The sequence below is a fragment of the Meles meles genome, chromosome 2, assembly GCF_922984935.1.
Source record: "Meles meles chromosome 2, mMelMel3.1 paternal haplotype, whole genome shotgun sequence".
Lineage (NCBI taxonomy): Eukaryota > Metazoa > Chordata > Mammalia > Carnivora > Mustelidae > Meles > Meles meles.
In genome coordinates this window covers 195,836,863-195,863,809 of record NC_060067.1, presented here as the reverse complement: position 1 = coordinate 195,863,809, position 26,947 = coordinate 195,836,863, and the positions used below count along the sequence as shown (strand labels likewise).

The 26,947-nt window shown below is 43.5% G+C and overlaps 1 protein-coding gene across 5 annotated transcripts in view; it reads left to right on the top strand.

The window, feature by feature from the left end:
• The window catches only part of STOX2 (storkhead box 2), a 212,353-nt gene that overhangs the window by 153,634 nt on the left and 31,772 nt on the right, over positions 1-26,947 (top strand). The window contains exon 1 of one of the 5 annotated variants that reach the window (XM_045997459.1): positions 23,969-24,089. The exons of the other annotated variants lie outside the window; for them this stretch is intronic. Coding sequence (XP_045853415.1) covers positions 24,065-24,089 — 25 coding nt within the window. The 5' untranslated portion in view covers positions 23,969-24,064. Of the gene's footprint in view, positions 1-23,968; positions 24,090-26,947 lie in introns of those variants that run through there. 5 annotated transcript variants of the gene reach the window in all.

The window sequence follows — 26,947 nt, the reverse complement described above, 5'->3', positions numbered from 1 at the left end:
CAGCAAAACATTAAGAGAAGAACAAAATGAGGGGCTCTGGGAAGTAGAATCGTCAAAAGTATGAAGGCTTTGCAATGCGACAAAAGCTTATTTGCTCTGTGTTCTTTCCGGGAAACTTTTTGGTCACTTCCCACCTCTGAGTCGATCCTTCTCCCGTGTTTACCGATCACAAAAGTCAGTGCCACCGCAGGGCAGGGGTGATGGGGACGGAGGCACACACCTGGATCTTTATTCTAAGGAAATTCCTTCACGTGGAAGCATGAGGAGGAGGGGGAGCTCTTACCTCCCCCCTTTGAGAACAAGGTGGTCTCTATTCTCATGTGCTTTATTATGACATCAAAAAGTTGCATTTGTGTAACACCTAATTTCAGTAATAGAATGCCATTAAAATAGTTTTTGTAAGTGGTACGACTGAGGAGATTCAATGTCGAATGTTGACTTCTTGCATTTTTAAGTGTTAATGTTATTTCTAATACGATAAAAAGAAAACCTTAGAAATGCACAGTATGCTAATTCAGAATGTGATGACTGAAATCGGGGCTGGCATGAAATGGACTTCCCTTCGTGAAGAAAGGGTTTTCTAGTTGAGTTAATAGCCCTGAAAGATACAGAAGGGGGAATGTCTTCTGTTGAGAATAAACTTTGCAAGTCACTAACGTTCTTCATACAAATAAATGTCATGTTTGCAAAGGACCCATTTTCAGATCTTTATGCTGTCGAATCTCCCTTGTTATGGTGTCATTTATACATTTGCGTGGTTTTCATGTGTCAGATCCTTTTGTATTTGGAACACCTTTGTTCAGGTTGACCGTGTGGTGAGGTTGTGTGTCCTATCAATGTCCTAATGACAGAAGGGCAGATACTGCCTTCATCAAGATCTCAAGCTTATCCTGATGCCCCTGAATCCATAGTTTACGGTATCATGGCCGGTATCGAGGCTTGGGTTTTCCTTTTGTCCTCATTGTACTGAGCCCTATCCTAAGCATAGAATAGGCACCGATCCATCAATCTTACGTACTTAAAAAATTGATGGGTTTTCCTATGGAAAAGTTACCCTTGACCTTAGACCCAGAGAATGGGAGGGGTCTGTGAAGTCTGAACGATGTTGCCAGCTGAATTTTCTTATTTCTTGTATTAATTTAAGTAACTTACTTATAGTACCTGCCATTTAGGAGATACCCAATAAATCGTAGTTTATCTCTATCTTCTGTTTGTGTTCAGTTGCTACCTTGATCAAATTATTTTAACCTTCATGGGATCTCTTTCTGGCTGGGATAGGAGAATGATTTGTTCCTCATATCTCATAAGTTATTCTAGAGGAATGTCTTTCTGATATGATAAGTCATATCACTTAAATCTAGTAACACCCTTGGTTTTATTAGCTTGAGAATAAGGATGTGATTGGTATCAACATATTTGGAGCACTTGATGGTGATTATATCCCTGTTTTCAAGCTGATGAAACCGGGGTTGTCCCATAAATACGGGAACATCAGACAGGAAGCATATTCTGGTTGTCGTGCCTAGGGTGGGCAAAAAAATTCAGCAGGAGGCTTTCCTGGTGGTCCAGAGAGGCCAAGATGGGCCAACAGCAAAGCAGAAGAAAGGGATCAGATTTAGAGACATCCAGGCAGGGAGCAGGCTGGCTTTCTTGACTCTGGATTATGGGGAATGGATTATGGATTATTGCTGGCAGTGGGTGCATTCTGCGTGAGGAAGAGACAGGACTCTGACATTCACGGGTCATGTGTCTGCATCCATGATGGTGCTGTAACCCAAACTAGGAGATCAAAGGGATTGTGGTATTTATGGGAAGGAGCAATTCCGTTTTGGACATGTTGAGTTTAAGGCACTGGGGACGTGTTGATGAAGTTGTCTGGAGAGAGGCAGGAGGGTCTGGAAGTCTGGGGAAGTTGTAGGACCTAAGAGGGAGGTTTGGCCCCTCTCAGTTGTGTACCCCTGAGGGTTACAACCAGGATTGTGGATGGGGGTGCCTCAGCAGGGGATAGAGTGCCAAGGGAGGGGGGAGAGAAGAGGATGAAGGTTGGAACCTTTGCAGACGCTCCTTTCTAGAAGCAGCCAGGGGAGACTCAGACCCGTGTTGTGAATTTAGAATCCAGATTGCCTTTTAATGATTCACACATGACTCGTTTCCCCAAAGAAATTGATAAGTCAGCTGTTTGGAACTGAAAAGCCAAAGCTGGAAGGAGCCACAGCCGTGTAATTCGGCCCTTCTGCATTTGACTGACAGAGTGATGGGTGTCCCGGGTCAGTGGGAGACCTTGCCTTTTCATCACACCGCAGCCTTCCCGTGATGCACTCTCCCCAGAAACCCCGCTCAGTGGTGGTTGTGTACTCAGGCCAAACCACACAGTGGGCTCCGACTTTCATGACCCAAACGTGCTACAGATGGCTGTGGAAAATGGAAGAAGACACTAAGCCAGAAATGTCAAATTAAAAATAGGTTTTAACTCTCTTCACCGTGAGTGCATAAACAAGTTCATAATTAGAGGGAATGACCTAGGATGCATGTGGAAATTGTGACTTGATCTTCTGATCTCTACTTTCGAGAGCTGTTAAAACAAGCACATTATTCTTGACTTTGTCAAGTTTTGCTTCCAACCTTTTTTTTTCCTTTCCCTGGATATAACTACATCAGTATCATAGCTATTATGATGATCTGTCATTAAAGCTGTTTATGGACGGGGACTCCAAGCAAGTTCCCAAATTCTGGACATTTGTCCAGCAAATGGAGATGATAGTATCTATTTCCTAATGCTCTGATGACAAATGAATGGGATGGCATGTGGAAAGCCCCCTTGGTAATGCTTGGCACATATGGGAAATCAATAAATGTGGACATTGTTATCAACAGGAGGAGGGAAGGGAGAAATATTCAGAGGTGGCGGGGGTAGGCTGTATCAAGAGAGGACAGTGGTTAAAAGGTGATGGGTGTGTGTGCACCCGGTGCAAATGCTGGCGGAGGGTGGTGTGATCAGAAGGGTAAATGGTGCAAGGGGGGAAGAAAGGGAAATTTGAGTGTTATCTGGTGTCTTTAAGGGTGTGTGAGGATGGGTGGGAAGACACTGAAACACACCCTCACCACCTGAGTGTGTTGTCCAGGCCTGACAGTTGGACGCTTGGGACCCACGGTGTACCTAACCGAATTTGTTGATTTCCCAGTGCTCTAGTTGTTTTGTTCGTTTTGTTTTCATTTCCCGAAGTCAGACTTAGGAGGGTTGTAGGATATGGTGAAAATGGTTATGCTAAGAAGGAAAGTCATTACATTGTACTGGATTAAAAAAGATCATGAACTTTGGATTACAAACCAGATAGTGCCAAAAAACTACGGAACATCAAAGTTTATAAACCAGCGAATTAGTAATGTGAGTCTTGGAGACAGAAATATGAAAGTCCTGTGTTTTGAAAAGCAGGAGAAAACAAAATGAAGGAGACAAAGCTTAAAGGAAAAATAGTGAGGCCATCCACTTTAAAAAAAAAAAATCATCAGTACACACTGATTAAATGGCTAAAAAAAATACCTTTCTTTAATCCAGAGGATTAAAGGTCATCAGGGTCATTGGCACTTTGATTTCCAAACTTGACATCACCCGTGGATGGGGATGGTTTCAGGATGTGTGAGAATCATAGATCCCTGTGCCTTTCTACCTCCCACCCATCTGGAATCAGATCCAAGGGGTGAAGTTTGGGCTTCACAGACCAAAAGCATTTCAATAATGTCTGTGTGGACTAACATCACATTACGCCCTTTCAGTTCTAAGAAGTAAGTGCTTTTTAAAAAGCACCAACCTGGGGCTCCTGGGTGGCTTGGTGGGTTAAAGCCTCTGCCTTTGGCTCAGGTCATGATCTCAGGGTCCTGGGATGGAGACCCACATCGGGCTCTCTGCTCGCCAGGGAAACTGCTTCCTCCTCTCTCCCTCTCTCTGCCTGCCTCTCTGCCTTCTTGTGATCTCTGTCTGTCAAATAAATAAATAAAAATATTTTAAAAATAAAAAGCACCAACCTTTGTCAGCCTAAAAGATTTTTTTTTTTTTTAAATCAAGTAGAGTTGTCTTGATGAAAAATTTTCCACGTTGTTCAATTTTCCCTTCTTTGCATTGGGGACTTTGCATTGTTCATACAAACACAGACATGGGGCCAGAATTTGGAAAGTTCTGGGTCCAGCTGCCATCTTCGGGCTCCCAGGTGACCAGCAGCCTGGTCAGCTTGGGAGACAGAAATCCTGCCACGTCCACTGCTACAAACCAAGTGCTGAAAAGACAAACACTTTTTTCAGACCACTTTGTTAAGTCCCCAGGCCAATTTACCAAAAGGAGCTTTGTGGCCACGGGATTGTTTTTTCTTTCTTGAGACTAGGTTGGGCTAGGGAGGGAGTGAGGATAGAAGGGATAAAGGGGAAATCGTAAAGCACAAGATGGCAAAAACTTATATGCATACGATGGTTAAGTAGTATGACTTTAAGATAGATAGGTGAGAATATGTGAGATTCTAGCATGAAGGAATATTATATAGTACCACGATGGGAATACTGTCCTCCATCAGTCATTTGGTCTTGAAACCGGCGTTTTATAGGGCATGGAACCTGAAAAGGACAGTTTTGCTATTCCTATGTGCCTCGACTCCATTATTTCAAAATTTGGATGTGGTAGACATGCTGATTTTTTTAAGTTAACAGAAAAATTTTACTTATCTAACCAGATCATCAAGAGTACGGCCTCCTTCATCAGTGAAGGTGTTACTTCCAGAATAAAAAACACAAACCAACCAACCAAAAAGACAATAAAATTCAAAAACTCGAATGGGCAGTGATTTATCAGCAAGGAAAAGACTAAAAATTGAAATGTGGAAGCAAAATTGTACTATGATTCTTTTATTATAAAAAAGCTTATGGATGAACTTGTGTCGATAAATTTCATGGATTTAGAATGATTTTATAGGAACAGCGTAATATTCGGATACATTCACTTCGTACATTAGTTTGATTCGTACTTATTCCTGGTGTGTGAACTCTGGCTTTATAATGTGCAGGGTTTACAGTTTTTAGATGTTAAACTTACTTATCTGCGGTTGTGGAAACTGTTGATTTGGGCCTGGGCATCTAAGCTAACCTGAGTCCTGTAAGGGAGCTGGTCGGCCACCTTCCCTCTCTGAACAGACTGAGGCGCTGCTCTTGGCCCGATGGGAGAAAATACTTCTAGCACCTTGTCAGTTCTCTTGTTCTCTGTAGCGTTGGGGTGGGGGGTGGGGGCATTGAGCGGTGGGGGAGAGGTTGAGCAGTTCTGTCCTGCGTTTGAGTTAGAAATCAAATGTTACTTTATAATTGGTCATTGTTTCAGTAAGGATTGTACTGACCTCTCTGGTGGCCTTCGCTGTGTGAATACCTCTCAGAGACGTCCCCACTGGTAACTCGGTTTAAATGACTCCCTAGGCACCGCATAGACACGAAAGCTGTGTTTTTCTCAGTTGGGTGGGGAGCTCCACAGGCCACCACACTGCAGAACAGACCAAGCACAGCTTGTCACTCTGTGAGGGGGAGGCCCCTGGGCCTCATTCCCTGACCCAGGTCACATCATTGCGCCCCCCCCTCCCCAGGGGGGCATGTACCCTTCATGTGTCATGGGGGGAGTCATGCAGAACAAAGGGCAGTCACATCGTAGCTGAAGGAACATGGTGGCTTCCCACGAACAGCGGGGGTGCGTCCTGAAGCAGTTTGAGCCCAGCGGCCTTCTTCTCTCCCTTACTCTCTCCCCCACCACAGCGCGGCTGCCAGTAGCCAGAATTAAAATCCTCATTTGGGCTGAGGAGGAAAGTTTATCCATCATACATAAACCTTTTCTAACAGATCTGCTCCTGCTACAGATAGGACTTGTCGCTTTTATTCCACGGGAATGTAGAATTATAAATATGCCTTGCCCACTGGCGATTTCTGTTCAACAGGCACTTTCTGTCCTGTGATGACTAAACTGCCCCAGCTCTGTCACACAGAATGATATCTGCGATGTGAACATTGTCTTCATGGAGCCCTTTTTAAGGTGCCACCAGGTAATACTATCCCCCCCCCGCCCCCGTCAGAAGGCCATTGGAATATGGCGGTAAAATGACTTATGGGTGGGATATGTTGTTGGGAGTTTTGCTCTTGTTGGAATGTTTGGAGTCGGTAGAGTACAGAAGCTAGTCATGCTCGTGCACCGCACAAATTGAGTGGCGTGCCTCTGGGGACCACAGAGGCCAACAGTCTGAAGCGAAAGTAGGAGAACTGAACAAACCTGAGTAAAAGTATCCGGCCATGCTTGTTTCTCCTCTCAGTGGTAACGGCTTCAGCCACGACAAAGAAGGGAGTCTCTGAAGCACCTATTACCACACCGTGTGTAGTGTGGATGAAAAAGAGAGGGTCAAAGAGGGAAGCAGAGAACGCAATAATGACATTTGATGTTAATGATCTGGTTTGTGGGGAGTGTGGGTGCCTCACTGCCCCTGATCCATCTTCACTGATGACAAAGCTCATTAGTCCTCGTGCCGGAGGCTGGATGCGGGGAATGAGAGAATGGCGCTCCTGTCAATCGTGTTAGCTTCTCTGTGGTGACTTTAGAGAAAATACTGTGCTAAAGAGGCCACAAAAAAGGCAGTAAATCTCAGTTAACCGTGTCTGTCTACCATTATCACTGAGATGGGATGGGGGAGGTATTTGATATGTGAGAAATGGATGAGCTGAAGTGAAATCTTTTTGCAGCTAAAATTAAACAATTTAAAAAACCATCTTGATTAAATACATCCTGAAATGAAAGTAAGTTTTTATAAAAGGAAAACAAATACCAAAGTTAACATACTGGCTTTTATTGTCAGTAGTGCTGACTTATTTATGATTATGTTTTTTAAACAATAAAAAACAATTACAATAAAAAGAAGATTCCATTTGTGAGTAAGATGGATACGCATACTCCACCCCGTCTTTCCCACTGAATGAAACTGTGAATTTTGCACAGAAGACATTAAGCTGCCACGTGAGGACTCTTGAAGAGAAATGGTCGTAGCAGGCAAATGGGGAAAGGAGACCAGAATTTGAAGTACCACCAAACTGGTTGTGTTTCCTCTTTATACCCTCTCTGCTATTACATGGCATAGACTCAACGGCAGCCCAAAACCCAGTAAGGCACAACGGTGTGAACAGAAAGATCTTGAAAAGAAGTCCTCACTTTTTGGTCTGAAAAGTAGAAAAGTGGACTCCTATGTTCAGATGAGTGAGGGAAGCAACTATTTTGTTTCTTCTTTTTTCATTCTCTCCTGTCCAACTTATAGTCATCCTTCAGAGAGATAACAGCAGTCAGGGTGGGTAGTCCTCTTGAATTGTAAGGATAGGGGAATCCTTCTCTCCGATGAGGGGAACCATGGTCCCAATAGTGTGGGGTAAATTCCCATTACTTTTTCTCCCTTGCTCTGTCCTCCTACAGTTTGGCACCAGTCTAACTGAGACAGTAGCCAGAAGTACGTGATTGAGCAAGGAAACCAAAGCCCCAGCCTTTTGGCAGAAGGACCCCAGGGGACTGGAAAGTGTTGAGGAGATCACCAAGAGGAGGGAACTCAAGAGAGCTGTCACATAAAATGTTGTATGAACTCCTGGGTCCACTTCTAAGCAGCACATGTGTGGATCTGGACCTGAAGCAGCATTCTGAACACTTTGAGATCTGAAATATGAACCAGACCATTGCAAAATTCTCAGACTGACCACCCAATGGTATGTACAGGGACAGATCCAAATAGCCTTGCAAAAGCTTTGAGCACACCGACATTCAAATCACACCTGACGGAGGTGGTTTGGAAATTGCAGCCTGAACTTACCATGTTGATCACCATGCTTTAAAAAAAAAAAAAATCAACTTCTTCCTTAGGATTTAAAGACTTGGAGACTCACAACATATTAATAAACATTACTCAGAGTTAGTATATGAAGAACCAGGATAATCTCCATTTGTATGGTAAAGGAGAGTCAGCAGTTGCCAGGCAGAAGTGTCACATGTTGAAATTATTAGACAAAGACTTCAAATCAGCTATTATTATGGTTCAAGAAGTGTGGATAGGGGCGCCTGGGTGGCTCAATGGGTTAAAACCTCTGCCTTCGGCTCGGGTCATGATCCCAGGGTCCTGGGATCGAGCCCCGCATCAGGCTCTCTGCTCAGCAGGGATCCTGCTTCCCCCTCTCTCTCTGCCTGCCTCTCTGTCTACTTGTGATCTCTGTCTGTCAAATAAATAAAATCTTTAAAAAAAAAAAAAGTGTGGATAAACACTCTTTAAAAAGAATAAGAAGGTAGAGTGGAAAGGGATAGAGGATGTAATATAGTATCAAAGGTTTTAGCATTGAAATCTAGAATAACCAAAATTAAAAATTATGCAAATGCTCGATACAGAATGGAGCTAATTGAAGTCTGGACTTGAAGATCGATCAATGGAAGTTATTCAGTCTCAACAACTGAGAACAAAATATTGAAAGAAAAAAAATCAACAGTTCTCAGGGGATGTGGGACAATACCAAAAGTGTCTAACATTTTTGTCATCAAAGGTCTAATGTGATCTGAAAAAAATACTTGAAGAAATAATGACTGAAAACTTTCTAAATTTGGCAAAAGACAAACTTTCTGATTCAAGAAGCCCAGCAAATTCTAAACAGGATAAACTCAAATAAATCCATTCCAAGATACATCATAAATTGCTGAAGGTTAAACAGGAAAAAATCTTGACAGCAGCTAGAGAAGTATGATACATAATAAAACAAGTAGAATGACTACAGATTTTTCTTTAGAAACCATGAAGGCCAGAATGGAGTGGAACAAATATTTTTTTAAAGACTTATTTATTTATTTTTAGAGATGGGGGGGAGCGTATGAGTGGGGGGAGGGGCAGAGGGAGAAGAATGAGAGAATCTCAAGCAGACTTCCCCCTGAGCACAGAGCCTGGTGTAGGGCTCAGCCTCATGGCCCATAATATCATGACCTGAGCTGAAATCAAGAGTTGGACACTTAACCAACTGAGCCACCCACGCACCCCATGGAACAATATTTTTAAAATATCCAGTGAACATATCGTTCAGATACAAAGGTGAAATAATGATATTTTCAGATAAAATAAAACAAAGAAAAATTCACTGCCAGAGACCTGCTCTAAGATAAATGCTGATAGACAGAAAATACCAGAGGGAAGCTTGGAACATCAGGAATGAAAGAAAAGCAACAATGATATGTATCTGGCTAAATATAGTTAACTATTTTTTTCTTAAGTTCTGTGAAATATGTGTAATGATGAAAAACATATATAAAAAATATAACATAAAAAAGATGCTGAACTTTGCAATGTGTATAAATGTGTATATGGGTGCTGAACTTTTCATTTTGTATAAACTATAACATAAAAACAGGAGAGTACAGGGACCAATACGGTGGTAAGGTTTTTCACTTGAAGTGAAGTAAAATATTAATTCTAATCAGACTATGAAAAGTTAAACATATATACTGAAATGTTTAGAGGAACAACTAAAAAAACTATATAAAGAAATTAATAGAAACTCATGTGAATTAAAATAGAATAGTAAAAAGTATTCAAGTATTCCAAATGAAAATAAGAGGAGAACAGGAACAAAATGAGGGTAGAAGCATGAAAAGTGGTAGATCTAAATCCCAACATATAAACAACTACATTAAATATAAATGGTCTAACATACCAAATAAATAACAGAGATTGTCAGGGTGAATTTTTAAAAAATGACCAAGGGGTGATTGTCTACAAGTAATACATTTTAAAATATAATGATGTGACTAGGTTAGAAGTAAAAGATAAGATGACACACCATGTAAACACTAATCAAAAGAAAGCTGCAGTGGCTGTATCAATGTCAAAAAAAGGAGACTTCCAAGCAAGGGAAATTATTGGGGGTGAAGAGGATTGTTGCACAAAAATGAATGGGTACGTTCACAAAGATGACGTAAAAAAATGTATGTACCTTTTCCACCACACACAAATATCAAGTCAAAATGGAATTAAGACTTAAATGCAAGACCCCAAACTACAGGACTTTTAGAACAGGCAGTTTCATGTATTAGTCTTGGAAATTATTTTAATGTTTTCCACTGAATGATTTCAGTGACTTTAATGATTGTCATTGGTTATGACACCAAAACCACAGATAATGAAAGCAAAATTAGATAAGTTGGACTAAATCAAACTAAAAAACTTCTGCATAGCAACAAAATCGAATCAAAGTGCAACTTCTAAAATGGAAGGAAATATTTATAAACCATATATTCAAGAAGAGGTTAATTTCTAAAATATATAAGGAACTCCTATAACTCAGTGGCAAAATGAAAAATAAAAAAACTAACAACCTGATTTTAAAATGGGCTAAAGGTTTAAATAGACATTTCTCCAGAAGAGACATGCAAGTAGCCAACAGGTATATGAAAAGATGCCAACACCACTAACCATCAGGGAAATGTGAATCAAAACCACAGTGGGATATTGCCTCATACCTGTTAGGATAGCTATTATCAAAAAACAAAACAAAAAAAGCAAACAAAAAAAAAAGACTAGTGCCGATGAAGTTGTGGAGAAATTGGAACTTTTGTACATTGTTGGTGGGAATGCAAAATCCTGCGACTACTATAGAAAACAGTGTAAAATTTCCTCCAAAAAGTTAAAAATAGAATTGCCATATGATCCAGAAATGCCACTTCTTATTTACTCAAAAGAATTGAAAGCAGGATCTTGAAGAGGTATTAGCACTCCTGTGTTCCTTGTAACACTGTTCACAATAGGCAAGATGTGGAGCAACCTAAATGTCCATGACAGATGAAGGATAAGCAAAAGATCATACATACATATAATGGAGTATCATTCAGCCTTAAAAAAGAAAGATATTCTACAATATGCAACAACATGGATGAACCTAGATACCATGCTAAGTGAAGTAAGCCAGTCATAGAAGGATGAATACTGCAGGATTCTACTTAATATATCCAAAATAGGCAAAGAATAGAGAGGTGTTTGCTAGGGGCTAGGGGGAGAGGGGAGAAATGGGGAGTTGCTCATTGATGACATGTATAAAATTTTAGTTTTGTAAGATGAATAAGTTCTAGTGATCTGATGTACAAGATGTGCCCCTGGAGAATGGTATTGTATTGTACACTTAAAATCTGTTAAGAAGATAGATCTCATGGTTAAGTATTCTTACAAAAAAAAATTTGTCTTTTCAAAAGAATGTATTAAAAATGTTTGTACTTAATAACAGAGCTTTAAAGTACATGAGACAAGATAGGACTAAAAGAGAAATAGATGATTGTAGTTGGGGACTTCAACATGAGTCCTGCGGTAATTGATAGAGTAAGTAGGTAGAAAACCAGTAAGAATATAGAAAAACTGAACAATATCATTAATCAACTAGATCCAAATGACATTTTTAAAACACTCCTCCTCAAAATAGCAGAATATACATTCCTTTCAAATCCTCAGAGATCATTCACAAAGATAGATGATATCCTGAAACATAAACGTAAAAGCAGTTAAAAGAATTGAAATAATTCAAAGTGTGCTGTTTTACCATAATGGAATTTAGCTAGAAATCAACAACAGAAAGGTAGCTGATTAATCCCCAAATACTAGGAAATTAAACAACCTTTTCTAAATAATCCATGGATCAAAGAGGAAGTCTCAGGAAAAGTAGAAAGTGTTTTGAGGTGAACAAAAATGAAAATACAACATATCAAAATTCATTTGAAGCAGATGAAGCAGGGCTTAGAGAGAAATATATAGATTAAGTGCTTATGTTAGAAAAGAAGAATAGTTCTGTAATGAACAACCTAAGCTTTTGCCTAAGGGAACGAGAAAAAGAAGAGCAAAACAAATTCAAAGCAAGCAGAAAGAAAGAAATAATAAAGAGTAGATGTCAGAGAATTTCAACACAAAATTTATGGAGAAAGCCAATGAAGTCAAAGCTGGTTCTTCAAAAATAGCAGTAAAATTGATAAACCTCTAGCCAAATTGGCCAGGAAATAAGATGCAAATTGTGAATATTAGGAGTGAAAGAGGGCATATCCTTACAGATCTCAAAGACATTAAAAATAAGTGAATACCAGGGCTCCTGGGGTGGCTTAGTTGCTAAGCATCTGCCTTTGGCTCAGATCATGATCCCCGGGGATCCTGGGATTGAGCCCTGCTCCCACTCCCCCTGCATGTGTTCCCTCTCTTGCTGTCTCTCTCTATATAAAATAAATAAAATCTTAAAAAAAAAAAAAAAGTAAGTAGTGCAAGCTTGTCTGTGCACATACATTCAACAACTTAGATGAAATAGACCAAATCCTAGAAAGAACATCCTATCAGAACTCACTCAAGATGAAGTAGATTACCAGAATAGTTCTCTACCCTTCAAATGCATTTAACTTACAGGTAACATTTGACTTCCAAAAACTCCAGGTCCAGAAAGTTTTCTACCAAAGGTTTATGGAAGAAATACCACCGATTTGACATGAAAAGAGAAGAGGAGGCAACACTTCCCAACTCATTTTATGAAACCAGCCTTATCCTTATGCCACAACCAGACACAGATAGTACAGTAAAACTACACACCAATACACCTCATAAACATAGATGCAGAAATCCTCCAAAAAATATTAGCAAATTGAATCCAGCAATACACAGAAAGAATAACAAACTGTGACCAAGTGGAGATTAGCCCTGGAATGTAGGGCGAATTCAGCATTTGAAAATCAATTGTTGTAATCTACCATATTAAAAAACTAAAGGAGGGGGGGGAAATCACATGATAATATCAATTGATTCAGAAAAAGTAATCGACAAAATTCAACATACACTAATGATAAAAAGCTCCTCATCTGGGAATAGAAAGCAACTTCCTTAACCTGATAAAGAACATCTATAAAACTCGGCTGCTGACATCATATTTAATAGAGAAAGACTGAACGATTTCCCCTTAACACTGGGAACAAGACAGGGATGTCCATTCTCACCATTCCTGTTCAACAACGTGCTAGAATTCCTAAAAAAAAACAAACACCTTCCTATAGAAAAAGGAACCAAAAGACTTACAAGTTGTAATAATACTGTCCCTATTTGCAGACAACATGAGTGACCATGGAGAAAAATCTCAAGAAATCTATGAAAAAGCTCCTGGTTGCTCATTGGATTGCAAAATTGCCTAGCCAATCTGGAAAGTAGTTTGGTAGTTTCCTGTAAAGGTAAATACACTCTTACCATATGACCCAGCGATCCCATTCCTCCTACATACAACAACATGGGCATATTAATTATTTCCAAGGGTTAGGAGTGTTTTGGGAGGGATGAAGGAGTGCTGGGAGGGAGGGGGTGATGGAATTGTTCCATTAAGTCTGACTCAACCTGATCTTGGTATAACTACACAAATCCCCATATGCGTTAAAACCCATAGATGTTGGGGCACCCAGGTGGCTCAGTCGTTAAGTGGCTGCCTTCGGCTTAGGTCATGATCCCAGGGTCCTGGGATCAAGCCCCACATTGGTCTCTCTGCTCCACGGGAGGCCTGCTTCTCCCTCTTCCACTACCCAGCTTGTGTTCCCTCTCTTGCTGTGTCTCTCTCGGTCAAATAAATTAATCTTAAAAAAAAAAAAAAACACAAAAAACCCATAGATGTTGAACGTTAAGAAATTCCTTGATTTGGATATGTTAATTTAAAAAATTTACATCTAAAAATTATAGGTTTTCATGGTAATAGTGAATGGTACCTGATATTCTTGTGCTTGCTTATTGATTAACTAGATCATTATTGTCCAGTAGAACGTTCTGAGATGACGGAAATGTTCCATACATGCGAGCCCACTATGGTGAATGCTGGCCTCATGTTAGCTAATGAGCACGTGAAATAGAGGAACTAAAATTTATTTATTTATTTATTTGACAGAGAGAGGGAGACACAGCAAGAGAGAATACAAGCAGAGGGAGTGAGAGAGGGAGAAGCAGACTTCTTGCTGAGGCAGGAACCCAATGCGGGGCTCGATCCCAGGACCCTAGGATCATGACCTGAGCCGAAGGCAGACCCTTAAGGACTGAGCCACCCAGGCGCCCCGAGGAACTAAATTTAAATTTATTTCATTCAAATTAAATTAAAGTTAAAAACAAAAACAAACATGGCTAGTAGCTACTGTATTGGACAGAGCAAATATAGATGAGTGTATAATCACAGAGATCACTAAGCAAAGAGATTCTAATTTTTTAATCCATTCGTTATAGACAGGTAAAAGAGAATATGGCTGGCTTATATTTTTTGACTCCAGAACGTAATGATTTTTTTTCCTAGTTTCGTAAAACACTCTGTGAATACAAATGTACACTCTGACTTCCTTGCGATGACATTGGAGATGTCCCTGAAGGCTGGACTAACGTCAGCCAAAGCAGTTAGCGGTTAAGTAGAAGTCTGTGAAATGACTGCTTAGAGGAAACCCAGGCCCACATAATGTTATTGTTGTTTTTCTGTCAATAGCTATTTGCCTGCTTTAGGTGCTGAAACCACCGTTTTCAAACACTGTTTAGAGTCCAGGAAGTACAGTCCAAATCCTGTTCTCACCTGAGTCAGTTGGAATCGTGTAGACGTGTGAGTCAGCCCGGGATTGATGGACGTGTCAGACGAGCAGCACGCTGGAGGGACCCCAGTTCCCCCAAAGCGTGTGTTTGGGTTAGTGGTACCCCCCTTGCAACAGCATTCTGCTGGAACCTGTAAGCAGGAGGAACCCAACCCAGGCGTGTGGAGTTCAGCTCCGTGATCGAAAATGTTTGGCTGGGGTATTTCTTTACACTCCGTCTGGACTTCGTTTGCCGTGATTTTCCCCCTCTTATTCATAGTTTTCTTGGGGAGGTAGTGTGATACCTTCTTTTCATGTGTGTTGACTTTTCATTCTTCAGTTAATTGGAAGCACCTTGAGGTCAGAGGTTAGTTCTATGGATATGTCTCCTTTTTAAAAATATGGCAGGCTTTGCAACGTTCTTTTTCTCTTTCTTTCTTTTTTTTTCCCCCCTGATTCCATCTTACAGAGGAGGAATGCAGCCCACAGAGAGAATAACTTGGCCATAATTAAATAAGCCAGTGATAAAGTAATTTAGTTTCTCAGCTCTTTGACCTTCTAACTAATTCCAGCTAACAGAGCTCTAGGACTCTATCATCGTCTGTCTTTAAAGCTGCAGAAATACGGAGGATAACTTTGAAAACGAATTGGCAAATACCGCTTTCTGGTGTGTTTTCACATGTAGTTGTTGCCTCTCCAATTGGGGTCGTATTTGCCTCCAGGGACTGGGACTTACACTGCAAGTTTATACAACCTCGAGACAAATGTGAACAGGCTTCCTTGAGCTCATTCCCTTGTAGGTTTTGGAAAGTCATGTTGAGTGATGTTCAGTGGAAACATTTTTTTAAAACTTTTACTATTAAGACAAAAAGTGATATATTGCAGAGTGTGCTATATAGCTTGCCTGAATTTGGGGAAGACTTCACAACAGAATCTTTTTCCCTGACTGACTGTGTGGGTTTTCTTTGGGCCCACGTCCCTGTCCTCTGAAGTTCAAAATACTGAGTACCACTGCCTGGGATGTACTAGGTGACTTTCCACCCAGTAGATTGGAAACGAATAGTCCACAAATGCAGATACTTTTGTAATAAAATTATAATGGAATTATATGACGTTAAATTAAATTATACCATCTTACTTCCCCGTGTCTTCCCCTAGTTTTCTTAACGTTTAGTATCAAAATATCAAATTGAAAATCTGTCTTTTACCTGAAAACTCCCCGGCTCTCTGACTTCACTTTTATCTTTTCCTTCCTTGTCTTCTTTGGATGTTGATTAGAAGAACCAAGGGCAGAAAAATAACTTATACCACGTGGAGAATAGAAAGTTGGACATCTGCCTGCTTCATTTATAATATTTTAGCCAAAATGCATCCAGAAAAGCCTTGGAATTTAATGTTCTTTTAATAAATTTTACAAGGTGTTGCAGAGTAATAGAGAGATGTCTGCACTCGGAATCAGGACCTCTGGGGGCTACCTCTGGCTTTGCTACCAACTCTCAGTAACCTTGGGCAAGTCATGCCCCCCATTTGGACCCCAGGATTATCTTCAGTCAAATGATGATATACGAGATCACTTTCAGTGCCTTGTCCAGCTCATAAAATATCATTATTGTGTCTTCCTAATGCTAGGAGAATTGATCTAATCCAAAGACTTTTTTTTTTAATTTAAAGATTTTTATTTATTTATTTGACAGAGATCACAAGTAGGCAGAGAGGCAGAGAAAGAGGGGGAAGCAGGCTCCCCGCTGAATAGAGAGCCCAGTGCAGGGCTCGATCCCAGGACCCTGAGATCACGACCTAAGCTGAAGGCAGTGGCTTAATCCACTGAGCCACCCAGGCGCCCTGACTTTTTTTTTTTTTTTTAAGATTTTATTTATTTGAGAGAGAGCAAGCGAGCACAAGGGTACACAAGCAGGGGGAGGAGTCTAGGGAGAGGGAGAAGCAGACTCCCAATGGAGCAGGGAGCCCCATGGGGAGCTTGATCCCAGAACTCTGGATGTGAGGGCTGGATCCCAGCCCCATGATCATGACCCTGGTCAAAGGCAGACACCTAACCAACTGAGCCACCCAGCTGCCCAAAATCCAGACTTTTGAGGATTCTAGGACGTCACATAGGATCACCTTATTCTTCACTCTGTGTTCCTGTTGGTGCGTCCCACTGCCTGCAGGGATACCACAAGTCTATTTGTTCTTAAAATACTCAGTTTGCTTGCCTGTGCTCTGCGGCATTGAACCCAACCATAACTGTAGTTTCTTCTGCCACCGTAACAATAAGCCACTCACTTCGGTACACCCTGGCCTATAAAGCCCTTGAAGACTTCAGAACTTTCTGTTTCTGAAATCACTTTCGTTGAATTTTAAATGTGTGCCTTTTTTTTTTTTTTTTAATCCGCGTTCATGCAACCGGGAAAGTCTGGTCCATTATTGGTGTCCAGGGATTTCTCTTCAGCAGGTTTCTCCTCTTCCTTTTATTTCTCAATTTGAACTAATATTCTACTTGGGGCACCGCTCCAGATGTCAGACTATCACCCAAGCCCAGACAGGCTTTTGGATCGATTCTGGGTGAGCCGTGGTAGGTGTACACTATGCTTCTAGAAATGCATTGCGAATGGTACCTTTAATATTTCCTGCAGGACCTTCTGGACAGTCCCTTTGGGAAACAGAAAAGTATCTCACATCTCTGCACTTCTCTGTGTTCCTCGTTCGGGCAGCTTGTTGGGTCCCTCGCAATAGGCTCTGCCCTTGTGTCGCTCATTCATTATGTTCTCTCTTTGGGTGCGTCCTATACTCTGTTCCCTTGGGAACCTAAACTTACAGCATGAACAGCACCTCAACCCGTAATGCTCTTCTCCGACAATTTTCTGCTCTTCAAACTCTTATCTCAGTCTGACTGCTCTGGCTTTATCTGTACCCATCTCCTTCAGCCCTGCCGGTCCAGCAAGGTCAGCCACCAGCCCTTCCAAAGCACCTTGTACTCTCGAAGACACGTGGTCTCTCAGCACACGCTTTGCTCCCTCGAAAGATCCCCAGGTTTCTTCTCCTTCCCTCTTTGCTTACCCATCTTCAGGGCCACCCAAGCTGCCATCTCCTTCCTTTAGGCCTGCCCAGTTCCCACCGGGCTTCCGGCCACCTCGGTCTTGGCTCAGAAATCACTGGCTTTCTTTGGTCTCATAGTACACTTTTCCTGTCTGCCTTGAAGGACGCAGAGACTGACACCGAGCTGTGGGGCTGGACGCTCTAACTTCATCAGCAACAAGCCGGGTCTTACCTGTCGTATTTAAGAAATGTTTGTTGACTTGAGCCACATTGACTTAGGATAAGTTTAGTGTAATATTGTTGCAGACTAGGATTTTTTTTCCCTCCTCCATTGGTATGTTCTTGCGAAGCAGAGAGAGTCTTGGCATCGCAAGCTTCTGTGTGGTGACGGGAGGTGCAGAGAAGCCCCCGCGGGAGGCAATGTCTGGTCATCCTGTCAACATTCCGTCCCTCTAATGGGCCACCATAAGCTTATAAACACTTGTTTTTGGAGAATGAGGGGTTCCTGCAGGGGTAGGGCTTCTTAGGAGGACACTTACTAACATCCATAACAAATGCCGAGCGAAATTCATTGCTCATACAACCTGGGTCATTTTCTAATCCATGAGAGGCCGTTCTGAACCTCGTCTTGGGCCACCCGTTAGCCTCCCCTCCCTCTGTGCTCCAGGATGACTGCACAGCCGCAGGCTGGTCCACCTCATGCTTGCCCCTCCCCGCGTCAGCACCTCCATTCCTGGCTTCATACCTGCCCTCCCCGGGTCATTCATTCACTCAGCACGTGCTTACTTCGCGCTTACTGTTGGCTGGCCACGTCTCTGGAGCGCATCTGTAAACATGAGGCGTGCAGAGACTCTCTTCACGGAGCTCACGTTCCCATGACTGTGCCTTTTCTCTTCTCTCTCACCAGCCCAGATTTTAGGAGAGATTTGCCTTTGCCTCTGAGCCACTCTTGACTTCGCTGGCCGGGTGCTTTACTCCAGAATTCTCAGAGGCACCTGCTACGTGCTCCTCCTCTTGGATGGACACTGTCTTGTATTCTTTGTGCTTTTGATGTATGACAATCTCATCCCTTCAAGTGTCTTACAAGCTTCTTGAGAGGAGAGACCACGTCATTTTCTCGTAAAAAAGTTTGCGTGTACCAGTGGACATAGCCTGCGTTAGGTGCGCCGTTGAAACACGTTCGGATCTCCGTACTTATACTAGGACTTTGCATCTGGGTGCCCAATGCATGTTTTTAACTGATCTGCGAGTCTTGTTGTGCTGCCTCAGACTGTTGGCCTTGAACTGTGCTCCTCTGTCTGGCCGTCAAAGCATTCTGTAAGACCCCGTGTGACTGGGTCACCAGAGGGTGCCACGGTGAGCTCGTTTGCCAAGGAACCAGTCCAGTCTGGTGTCAGGGACAGCACCTGTGCACACCTCCTCCGTGGAGCACAGCCCCTCCGCGACAGTCCGTGGGACGTTTGTGAACTTCACTGTGACACCAAAGCTGTTGTTAAAAGGAGCAAGAGGCACGGAGGGGGGTGGGGGGTGGAGGACTGGTAATAACATCTGTGGATTTTTTTTTTTTTAAGATTTTATTTGTTTATTTGATAGTAGGCAGAGAGGCAGGCAGGGAGAGGAGGAAGCAGACTCCCCGCTGAGCAGAGAGCCCGATGTGGGGCTCCATCCCAGGACCCTGGGATCATGACCTGAGCTGAAGGCAGAGGCTTTAACCCACTGAGCCACCCAGGCGCCCCACGTCTGTGGATTCTTGAGTTTATCTCCCCTTCAGACTGGTATAGAAAACATCAGGAAACATCAGGCCTTTCTCGCCTTTATTTTATGAAGGCTTTTGTCCATCATCAAACTCTCCACGCTTCAAGTAGGGCAGCAAGATGGGCTTATGGTTACCGTGTTGGCCGGTCAGGCACCATCATTCAGTCACTCTGGCGGTGGGGTGAAGCGGGAGGGCAGCCCATCACTCCTTGCGGAACTGGCAGAGGTAACCACCACGGTCCCCTCCTGTGAACTTAATCTCCCTGGACTCATGTGCTAATGAACTGAATGGCCTTCAATTTAAATGTAAAAATAGAGGTATAGGTTTAAAAAAAATGGTTTGTAGTAATTTTATTATAATAGTCGAGAGGCAATGTGTGTGTTAGTTAAAAGCGTGGGCTCTTAACTCCAGGAAACAAACTGAGAACTGCTGGAGGAGGGGGGGGGGTAACTGGGTGATGGGCACTGAGGAGGGCACATGATGGAATGAGCACTGGGTGTTACTTGGAACTGATGAATCCGTAAATTTCACCCTTGAAACTAATAATACATTATATGTGAGCTAACTTGAATTTAAATAAAATCTTGAGGGGCGCCTGGGCGGCTCAGTGGGTTAAAGCCCCTGCCTCGTCTCAGTTCATGATCCCAGAGTCCTGGGATCGAGCCCTGCATCAGGCTCTCTGCTGGGCAGGGACCCTGCCTCCCTTCCTCTCTCTCTGCCTGCCTTTCTGCCTACTTGTAATCTCTGTCTGTCAAATAAATAAAATAAAAATCTTTAAATAAAATCTTGAAAGAAAAAAAATAATAAAGTCCTTCATTTAAAAAACAAAAACCCAGCACAGACCCTGGGACCTGTTGCCCCACGGTTTAAATCTTGCTTCTGCTACTTAACTGGCTGCAGAAATTGAGGAAGACAGTTAATCCATCTCTCTCTCTCTTTTTAAAGATTTTATTTATTTATTTATTTATTTACTTGAGGGAGAAAGAGAGCATGAGCAGGGAGAGGGGCAGAGGGACAGGCAGCCTCCCAGGTGAATGGGAACCCCCAAATGGGGCTGATCCCAGGACCCTGAGATCATGACCTGAGGCTAAATCAGAGGCTTACCTGACTGAGCCACCCAGGTGTCTCAGGGAATCTCTTGAAAATGGGGATAATAACAGAACTTACTTTGCTGGGTCCTTGGAAGGCTTAGGTGAGATTCTAATATGGGCACAGGGGACCCATGTCTAGGTAGAAACCTACATATTTGGATATTGGAAATTTTGAATACATTTTTATGGTAATTTTCCATCTTTTGGGGGTGGCATTTTTTTTCTTTATCCACTTATTTAACCTTTTCTATATCACAGAGGAAACTGGAAATTTTAGCTGTCAAGAGGTGGTCTGGTGGCCCAGAGCTTCCCCAGAGGTCTTACCTTGCCAGAGCTAAAGGTATCTCTATTTAGATATTTTTTTTAAGATTTTATTTATTTATTTGACAGACAGATCACAAGTAGGCCGAGAGGCAGGCAGAGAGAGGAGGAAGCAGGCTCCCTGCTGAGCAGAGAGCCGGATGTGGGGCTCGATTCCAGGACCCTGAGACCAAGACCCGTGCGGAAGGCAGAGGCTTCAACCCACTGAGCCACCCAGGCGCCCCTAGATCTTACTTTTTAATACCTTTATGAGACAGTTACATCTTTGCAGTCTTAGCGGGCAGGGGTTTCTTCGGCGTACTTTCTAACCTTGTAGTGCTCAGACTGTGCCCTACAGGAATGGGTCATCGCAGGTGGATTTGGTAGATGCACAACTAACAACACAACCAAACTCAAAGGGCGTTGAGTGAAGGTGAGCCGTCTTGGTAGGAGGCCTGGGTGCTGGGCCACGGGCTCAGTGTCTGTCATGGATGAGAACCTAGGTGGTATTCCAAATGAGAGGAAATCGTATATCAGGAAGGAAAATCAAGACTAAACCGTTTTTGATGAAACACATAGGCTATCCTTGATGAGAAATTTTTTAAGCACACGTAGGAGGTCTCATTTACTAGCACTTAACCTGAAGAGTTCTCTGGGGCTTGACCGCGTGGCTCAGCCAAAAGCCTACTATAGTCATGGGCCATGTGCCTACAGAGCCCAGAACTATGGAGGTCATAAGCCGGAGGGTGCCCAGTCCTCCGCACAACACGTTAGGAGGGAAGCTGATCCACAGAAGCGAAGGAGGGAAACCACGAGGGCAGAGGATTTAGAAAATGTCAGATGGTCGGAGGAGTGGAAGAAGTTTTATTTAACAGTGTTAAGACCAAGTGTATCAGTCAGTCACTAAATGAGCCTGTAACGGGCCTCCTTACAAAGTGTCTCAAACCATAGGCGGTGGGAGAAGTGATTTGGAATGCAGGGACGGGATTTTTATTTGTAGCTGCCGCATGAGTCGTCGGGCAGAAGAGGGTTATACATTTTTTATTTTCCGAGGGCAGAATGGGAATCACTGTGTGGGGTCATAGGACTCAGCTCCGGGAGGGAGAACCTTCGTCTTGGGGGTGTTGGGGGTGAGGTAGGCACAGGCTCGGGTGAGGCTCCGGCTCCTGCGGGAAGAGGTGGACCATCGGCTAAATCACAGAAGTGAAGAGAGGGTGTGATCCTGGTGGGACTAGAGCCTGGGGATCCTTCTGCCTCGGTGATTTGGGGTGATCTAGAATGAGGGATGCGTTACATCTCTGGGCAGCCAGCTCTGGCCGCGCCCTCTGCTTGGTATTTGCGGTGGGCGAGCTGCTGTGTTCCCGAGGATGTGGGGACTTGGCTGTGCAAACAGCCTCCGCCACCCAAATCTACTTGGTTCTTGTGTATTGGGTCGTTTCTTGGCACCTGTCTGGCTCCCGAGGGCAGACAGTGTGAGAGGCGCCCACGACGGCATCATTTCTTTGGGAGCAGTCGGACCCCGTCATCACTCACACAGCGGACTTTGCTTCTTCCTTAATGATGCTTTTCCTCCAGACTCCATTTTTCTGTGGCTCGAACGTGACTGCCTAGACTCCTCTCCTCTCCCCTCTGCCAAACTCCCACCCCCCCCTTTTCCTCTCCAGTTGTTTATGTGTGGTGTTTCATACTCCAAATAGAGATGAATCATTTTCTCTATGGTTCGGGGTGTGTGTGTGTGTGTGTGTGTGTGTGTGTCTATAAATACGACACGCACGTGTGCGTGTGCACGCGGTAGTCGGTGCGGGGCTCATGATACCCAAACAGTGCCCCGAAACACGCGTTTGCATACAAACACACAATCGGGGTTTTTTGATTTTGTTTTGGTTTTTTTGCCTTTACTGATCTCAGACGCAGGATTTTTGTTTTTCAAAAAAGCAGAGGAAACAGCGATCCAGAAAACTAGGCGAACGCCTGCCCCCGGCTGCAGTTCCAGGGGTGTTGCGAGCTCAGGAGAGGCTTCGCAAACGAGTTCCTGACATAGTGACCTCATTCCCAACACCGCCTCCCCGGGCGGCCGCAGAGGCTGCACCCGGCGGCGGCGGCGGCGGCGGCGGCGGCGAGGGGCCGGCCGCCTTTGCTGCGAGCCTGCCGGCTGTGCCGGGAACAAGGAGGGCCAGGCTTGCAAGGGCTTGCGCGGAGACTGGAATTTATGACAAATAGCTCACTGCAGCTAAACTTTGATCCGGTGTACAGTAGAACCGCCTGTTACACACAGGAGGGAGATGCGTCCTTCATCATCATGAAAACCCAGGCTTAAAAAGAGAGAGAGAGAGAGAGAGAGAATGGGTCAGGTTTATAATTACGGACGGGTGAGTATCTGACGCTAGGTCCATTTTAATGTGTGTGTGTGTGTGTGTGTGTGTGTGTGTGTGTGTTTCCTTCAAGCATCTGGAGGTGTGTGCCCTTTCCTGCTGTTTTCATGATGAAAAAAATATCAGAATTGGCGCTCACTGCAGGCACGGGAGGGGACCTGGACCCTTTGGAGAGGAGGATGTACCCCTCACAGTCCCCCGGCCTGGGGTACAGTCCCGGCCTGGAGTCTCCTTGCTGCACAGACAAAGGAGCCTGCACCGACAACCAGAGGCTGTAGCTTTTCTTGGAGCGATGACTCATTTCAGTTCACAAAGGATTCTGGGCAGGGTAGTGAGAAGTCAGGTTGGCTGATCCGTCCCTGTGACTTCACTTTGCAGAGAACGAGGCGGAAGCCGAGTGACATTGCAGATTCCCGAGGCACTGCAGCCGGATGTTGGTTCAGGGCGAGGGGCTCTGATGTGTGGGACAGGCATGGGACAGATCCCAGCTGCTCCATGCCAACGGGATGAAAGAATGGTAAAGAGGATTTTTTTTTCCTTCTAAAATCCTTCGCCAGCAAAGTACATTCACAGAGCCTCTTTTTAAGGTGCTTTTTGCCAGCTTCTGAAGCGAACTCCAACCAGTATCTCGAGCCCTGAATTATAAGAAGAGCCGAGAGTTTTGGCATACATTTTTAAAAAGTAGATCCACAAAGGTAAAGTACCAGATTCCTGTTGTGTTCCACATGCCCTCAGCAGCCCATCTGAAATGCTCCCTGAGGCTATGATGACTCGGAGGTTTACTCTTTCTTCTTATTCCAGATTCTAGGAGGTCCGTTTCTGTCACTGGCTCCTTCTTGTGCCTGGATGCAAGCTCCCCTAGCATGCACCAGGCTTTAGCGTCAAAGCTACCCCGGGGATGGAGCCAGTCCAGAAAGGGTCAGGTAGGTTTTCCCTGCTTTTCTTTCAAGAGTTGCTGTGTGTGATGCAATATGGTAAAATGTCTACGCCCGCTCTGAGATGCGCTGTCCTCTGTGAGGCGGTCTTGCTGTTATAACCCCGTGCAACCGCCGTCGGAGGCAGCAGAAGCTGCCCACCAGATGCATGATTCATCCTCAGTCACGTCAGAACTGCAAAGTCAGACAGCTGTAGGATCTGCAAATAGGGAATAATTAAACTGCTCCAAATCTCCGTCATCCGTGGTCTCTCTTCCACTGTGTGGATGGAGGCATTCGCGAAATACTACTTGACATCTTTTTCTTCTCAGTTAATATAGGCCCTGAAATCTGGAGTATTCTTTGGCCCGTTTACCTACATGCAGTGCACTAAAATCCAAGAGCACCCGCTTCATACGCTCGGGGACTGTTTCCAAGACTAACATCAGATTGAGGTGGATGTTTAACCACGAAGGAAGCAAGCCTGTTTCTTCCAAGTCTGCTTGAGGAGTCAAATTATTGCAGAGCTGTTTTCGTGCAACATCCGCGGGCTTTTCACAAGAGAGCTTTCTCTTTTTCAAACAGTGAGATGGCAGAATGAGGTCCTCCAAAGTCCATTACCTCTTGTGTTTCCAGAATGAAACCTGGCATGTCTGAAAGCATGGTTTTACCATCCTCTTGAATTTATGGGTTTAGCAATCAAAGATATTTCTGAGGATACTAAATCCCTTCTGTCATTTGTAATAATAATTAGAGCATTTTTAAATGCAAACTAGATATGGGATCGGCTCCTTGAATACCTCTTTTCCCTTTGCTTTCATATCCATCCCCATAGTTCACCCTTTCGCGGAGGGGAAGAAAGCATGCTTCCTCTCTTCACGGTCAAAGACGGCCCTTCTTTGTGATAGTGCTCTGCATCTTCCAAGCGAAGTGGAGGGTGTTGAGTCAGCTTTAAGGGATGCTTGGTGACATCGTAGTGTGTTGAGAATATACAATAATTATATAAGGTTCCTGCACCCATCAATTCCATTCATCCTTAAAGATCTTATTCAAAGTCTCCATCTCCCATAAAGTTTTCCCTGATTACTCAACAGGAGGTCATTTCTTAATGCTGTTAGAGAATTACTATTTCTCTCTATGGAGAGATGAGTATAATTATATATTAATAAATTCCTATCGTAGGAGTTAATTTGCTAGTCATTGCTGTATTTTCTTGTGTCTCGTCTAAGGATGTTGTAAACAGTAATTTGAATATGTTAGAATTGCTGATATTTTCATACATTTGTATTATGTTTCCCCACCTAAATCAAAAGCTCACTGAAGGCAAGGATTCAGATTTAGGCCTTTTTCCACAATGCACATCTCCTGGCAGTTCCCTACGCGTGGAAACCACTCAGGAGATAGTTGATGGTGAAGAGTTGAAAGTGGCAGCTTTAAAAGCATTCATTTGTCGTGGAGGGTGAGAATGATCTGTTTTGTTCATTTTTTTTTAAATATTTTTTTTATCTGACAGAAATCACAAGTAGGCAGAGAGGCAGGCAGAGAGAGAGGAGGAAGCAGGCTCCCCGCGGAGCAGAGAGCCCGATGCGGGGCTCGATCCCAGGACCCTGGGATCATGACCTGAGCCGAAGGCAGAGGCTTTAACCCACTAAGCCACCCAGGCGCCCCTGTTTTCTTCATTTTAAGAGTCTTCCTGGAGCAGATTAACGTAGGGTAGGCGTTGGGAGTTCAGACCCTAGAAATGATGATTGGGCTTAACCTTGACAAATGATTACAGATGGTGCCACGTGCTGCTTGTAAAGGGTTGTTACTGTTCAGAACAAACGTGAACATGAGGCCCTTACGTGGGGGCATTGATTATGGTTTACTCGATGAGGAAGGATATTATCCGACAAACCATCCGTAGGTAAGCAGTGTGCCAAATTCTGAATATTTATGTGAAAGTGACTCTCCTGAATCCCACAGGACATGTTCCTTACAAGAGGTGACCGTCGTGGTTCTGTCAAAGTTTATATAGCTCTTGGTGTCCCCAGACTTTACTAAGTGTGCTCAAACCCAAGTGCTGAGTTTCCTTTCTCGGAGAAGAGATTGGTCCAGCCGAACTTTTGAAATAGGCCCACTTTCTTTGGTGTCCTTGTCTGTCTACCCATACAATTCCCTGGCTTCTGGTGCCCTCCTCTCCAAGGGTCCCGGGGTCATGCATGCTTCCCATTTGCTTTCAGACCATTCTCCCCCAGCCCAGTAATACATGCCAAATGCTGTATGTTTGCATATATATATCTTAACTTTCCTGCTTCCCAGTCAACTTCTTCCATTTGCTCAGTGCTCATGCTCACATTAAAAACCAAAAGGTGAGCAGTCCAATAAAACTAATTCGTATTAGTGTAACAAAGACTGTAGCCCTCAGGGTGCCTGGGTGGCTCAGTGGGTTAAAGCCTCTGCCTTCAGCTTGGGTTGTGGTCCCAGGGTCCTGGGATCAAGCCCCGCATCGGGTTCTCTGCTCGGTGGGGAGCCTGCTTCCTCCTCTCTCTCTGCCTGCCTCTCTGCCTACTTGTGATCTCTATCTGTCAAATAAATAAAAATCTTTAACCTTAAAAAAAAAAAAAAGGACTGTAGGCCTTCTTGCAAATGTCTCAGTTTTGTTTAAAAAAAAAAAGGTTTCTTTTTAGGTCCGAATGATTTTCCTATCGGTAGAAATTCAAACACCACGAAAGAGTAAATTGAATAAATTTAATAGACTCAGGGAAGGCAATTATAATACTGTTACTATTGGTCAGATATTGTTTGATCCCAGGGACCCCATAAGCATTCAACATCCCCGTCTCCTTTAATCCCCTTAGCTCTGTAAAGTGAACATCCCTTCGTGC